General features: G+C 46.3%; 1 protein-coding gene across 1 annotated transcript; it reads right to left on the bottom strand.

Annotated features, from left to right (window-relative positions):
• Nucleotides 1-198: 198 nt before the first annotated feature.
• On the bottom strand, nucleotides 199-1850 carry LOC103807799 (17-beta-hydroxysteroid dehydrogenase 13-like; the record flags this gene model as incomplete). The annotated part of the gene is made up of 3 exons (XM_009080546.1): nucleotides 199-286; nucleotides 1361-1477; nucleotides 1713-1850. Coding segments are annotated over 3 exons (343 nt in total), but the record flags the coding sequence as incomplete, so codon positions are not given.
• Between the last annotated feature and the right edge of the window lie 1171 nt (nucleotides 1851-3021).

Here is a 3021-nt window from a genome sequence, read left to right on the forward strand (position 1 = left end):
ACTCCTAGAGCTGCAGCTCTGCTTTGCTCACACTCCATGCCCTGCTGCAGGTGTGGGACAAACCCTTAGGTGTGCTTGGAAGTGGTGGCCTGGAAACACCTCTCTTAGTTCTGCTCCGAATCAAACCAGCTGAACTATGCTCAGCTCATGTTCTGTTCTCACTCATGTCACTGGGAAATGAGGATCCATTTCTGCTTTTCACTGGGTGTTTCTCTGCCCAACGACTGCATCAAACTTTGCATTAGTCATCTTCTTCAGGAGATTCAGGGCACGTTCTGGAAACACCCTGAAAGAGATGATGTCATGAAACTAAATGTGGGGTAAGAAAAATGATGGGGAAAAGTAGCAGTGCCGGTGAGGGAAGAGCTTGTCTGGGAACAGTTTGCATGTACACAGAGACTAAGCCTTAAACTGGGCATTACTTCCAAAGAATACATAGCTGTCCTCAATCTCTGAGGAATATAGCTCCAGTCCCAGCCATGTCCTTTTAGGGCAGTTCCCATGCCAGGTATCTGTTGGGCTGTATTTGGGTTCAATATTGCTGCAGGATCAAGAAAGGTTCAATACTGTACAGATCTAGGTGTGTATTACATGTTTCATGCTCTGCAGAGCATCAGGTCTACGGAAGGATGAGATGCTAGAGCTGAGGTGCAGTTTGATCTCCTTAGAGCTCTAGCTCTTTGTCCCCCTGGCCCAAATTAGGACAAAAAAAGCAAAGTTATCCTAAGGGCTTTGATAGTATTTGTTTTTACTTTACAGGATGATGGAGTTGGGGCTGTTGAGCCTGGAGAAGAGAGGGTTGTGTGGAGACCTCAGAGCACCTTCCAGGAGCTGAAGGGGCTCCAGGGAAGCTGCAGAGGGATCTGTGTTAGGAGCTGCAGGGACAGGACAAGGGGCAATGGGCACAAATTGAAGGAGGAAAATTTAGGTTAGATGTTAGTCAGAAGTTTTCCCTGTGAGGGTGGTGAGACACTGGCCCAGGTTGCCCAGGGAGACTGTGGCTGCCCCAACCCTGGCAGTGTTCAGAGCCAGGTTGGATGAGCCTTGAGCAACCTGATCTAGTGAGGAGGTGTCCCTGCCCAGGGCAGGCCTTGGGACTGGATGATCTCTAAGGTCCATTCCAACCCTTAAATTCTATGATCAAAATGGGCTTAATGTGAATCACTTCTGCCCAGCTCTCATTCCACGTTTCTCCATGCTGCCAAACCATATCTGTTACTACCAAGAGTCAGAAATGAGTTTCACATTAAATATAACTTAATCTAGATTCAGATGTGGCAACTTTAAGCTTGTGTACTCAGGTAGTAAGCATTGGTATGTTGTTTCCACCCCCTTTATCATCTTTCCTTTGACTACTTACATTTCAGAGAGCAAAGCAATGCTGAGCTGTGGTGGGACAAAAACCATCTTCTGGTTGGTCAGGATTCCTTCCATCAGAGCCTCTACAACTTCTTCAATCTCCAGAATCTTGCCAAGCCTGCACAGGGAAGAACACACATCAGAGTTGTGGTGGAAGAGAGGTGGCACTAGCTCATGCTTCACACATGCACCAACCCAAGTAATTCAAACACAACCATCATGTGGGTTAAAGGACATTGCAGATGTTCTTCAGCCAGTCAGACACACTGGAACAGAACGCCTGAAGGTGGAGATAACATGCAGTGCCTTGGTGAGGAGGAGCAAGGGCAGGACTGCAGGGGATGGAGAGTTACCTCGTGCTGGGGTTTTTGACAAACCCAGTGTTGATGAACACAGGACAAAGGCAAGTTGTCTTGATCCCATCCTTGCCCAGGGTAGACAGCTCCTCTGTCAGAGCTTTGTGAAATCCAACTGCAGCAAACTTGCTGGAGCTGCAGGAGGGGCAAAAGGACAACTGAGAAGGCAGAAATACTGTTCCAACATTCTACAACTGTAAATGGCCTAAAGGATCCTAGAGGACAGGCTAGGAGGGAAAAAAAGCATCTAATCCTGCTGAGACAGGGCAGGGACTGAGTCCAGTGCAGTGCTGGATTGGGTAGTGCTGTTCTGGGGAGGAACAGTACAATGTGTAGCAGGTGTCTCCAATAAAGTCACATTAGCTACAAATGGACAGATAAGTGTCAGTTCTGAGCAAACAATGACTGATGTGCATTGATCGATTCACATCCTGTTTTTCCCATGTGAGAATACTCTTGGTAGGAAAGCAGCCTGGATCTCTAAAATGAAGAAGGATGGGCAGGGGAGAAATGGAGATTAACCCTCTACTGTTCCTTGTACCACACAGGAGCATCTTGTAAGAGCTGTGTGTGGTTTGGAATAGAGGAGCATTATGCAAGGGAAAGTGAGGAACAACCTGCCCCAGAAACAGGTTTGGGCCTCAAGCTTAAATCAGCTCCAAAGGAAGGAGAACCAGAGGATGAATTTACTGACTGCTGTTTACTGGGACAGTGTAATGCCAGTAAAATCCTGGCTGGGGAGTTCTCACATTTCTGGCAGTGAGCGTTTCTGGCAGTGAGCGACTCTCTTAGAAGGAGTGTTCCCAGGGAAACTGCTCTGAGGAGGAGTGTTCCCAGGGGACGACTGCTTCACTGGAGCTGCTGTTCTAGAAGGCTAGATGTGATGCAGAATGACACTATGAAATCCAACAGGTTTTCTGTGCATGTACTATGATTTTCCTGACATGTTTCAGGCTGAAAAGTAATTTTATGTCATGATGGCAGAAGTATTTCTATGTACTATAGCCAACACCACAATGGTAGAAAGATTAAAAGCTACTAATTAGGGGTTCACTTGACAACACTGCAACAACTACTATACTCTAAGAAGCAGAAGGAAGCAGGATACCTTTTTTGCCAGGAAAAAGTCTGGATCAGTGAGTGAGAGAAAATAGAAGAACCTTTCATTAGATGATGTGCCACATGACTATTCTTTCAGAACACAGTTCCCTATTCAGTCAGAGCTAACAACTCTGTACTTTCTGAAGGAGGAAATGCAATTGAAGATAAAACAAATGAAGAGAGCTGATGTGTACATCACTTACCA

Source organism: Acanthisitta chloris, unplaced genomic scaffold, assembly GCF_000695815.1.
Source record: "Acanthisitta chloris isolate BGI_N310 unplaced genomic scaffold, ASM69581v1 scaffold2078, whole genome shotgun sequence".
NCBI lineage: Eukaryota > Metazoa > Chordata > Aves > Passeriformes > Acanthisittidae > Acanthisitta > Acanthisitta chloris.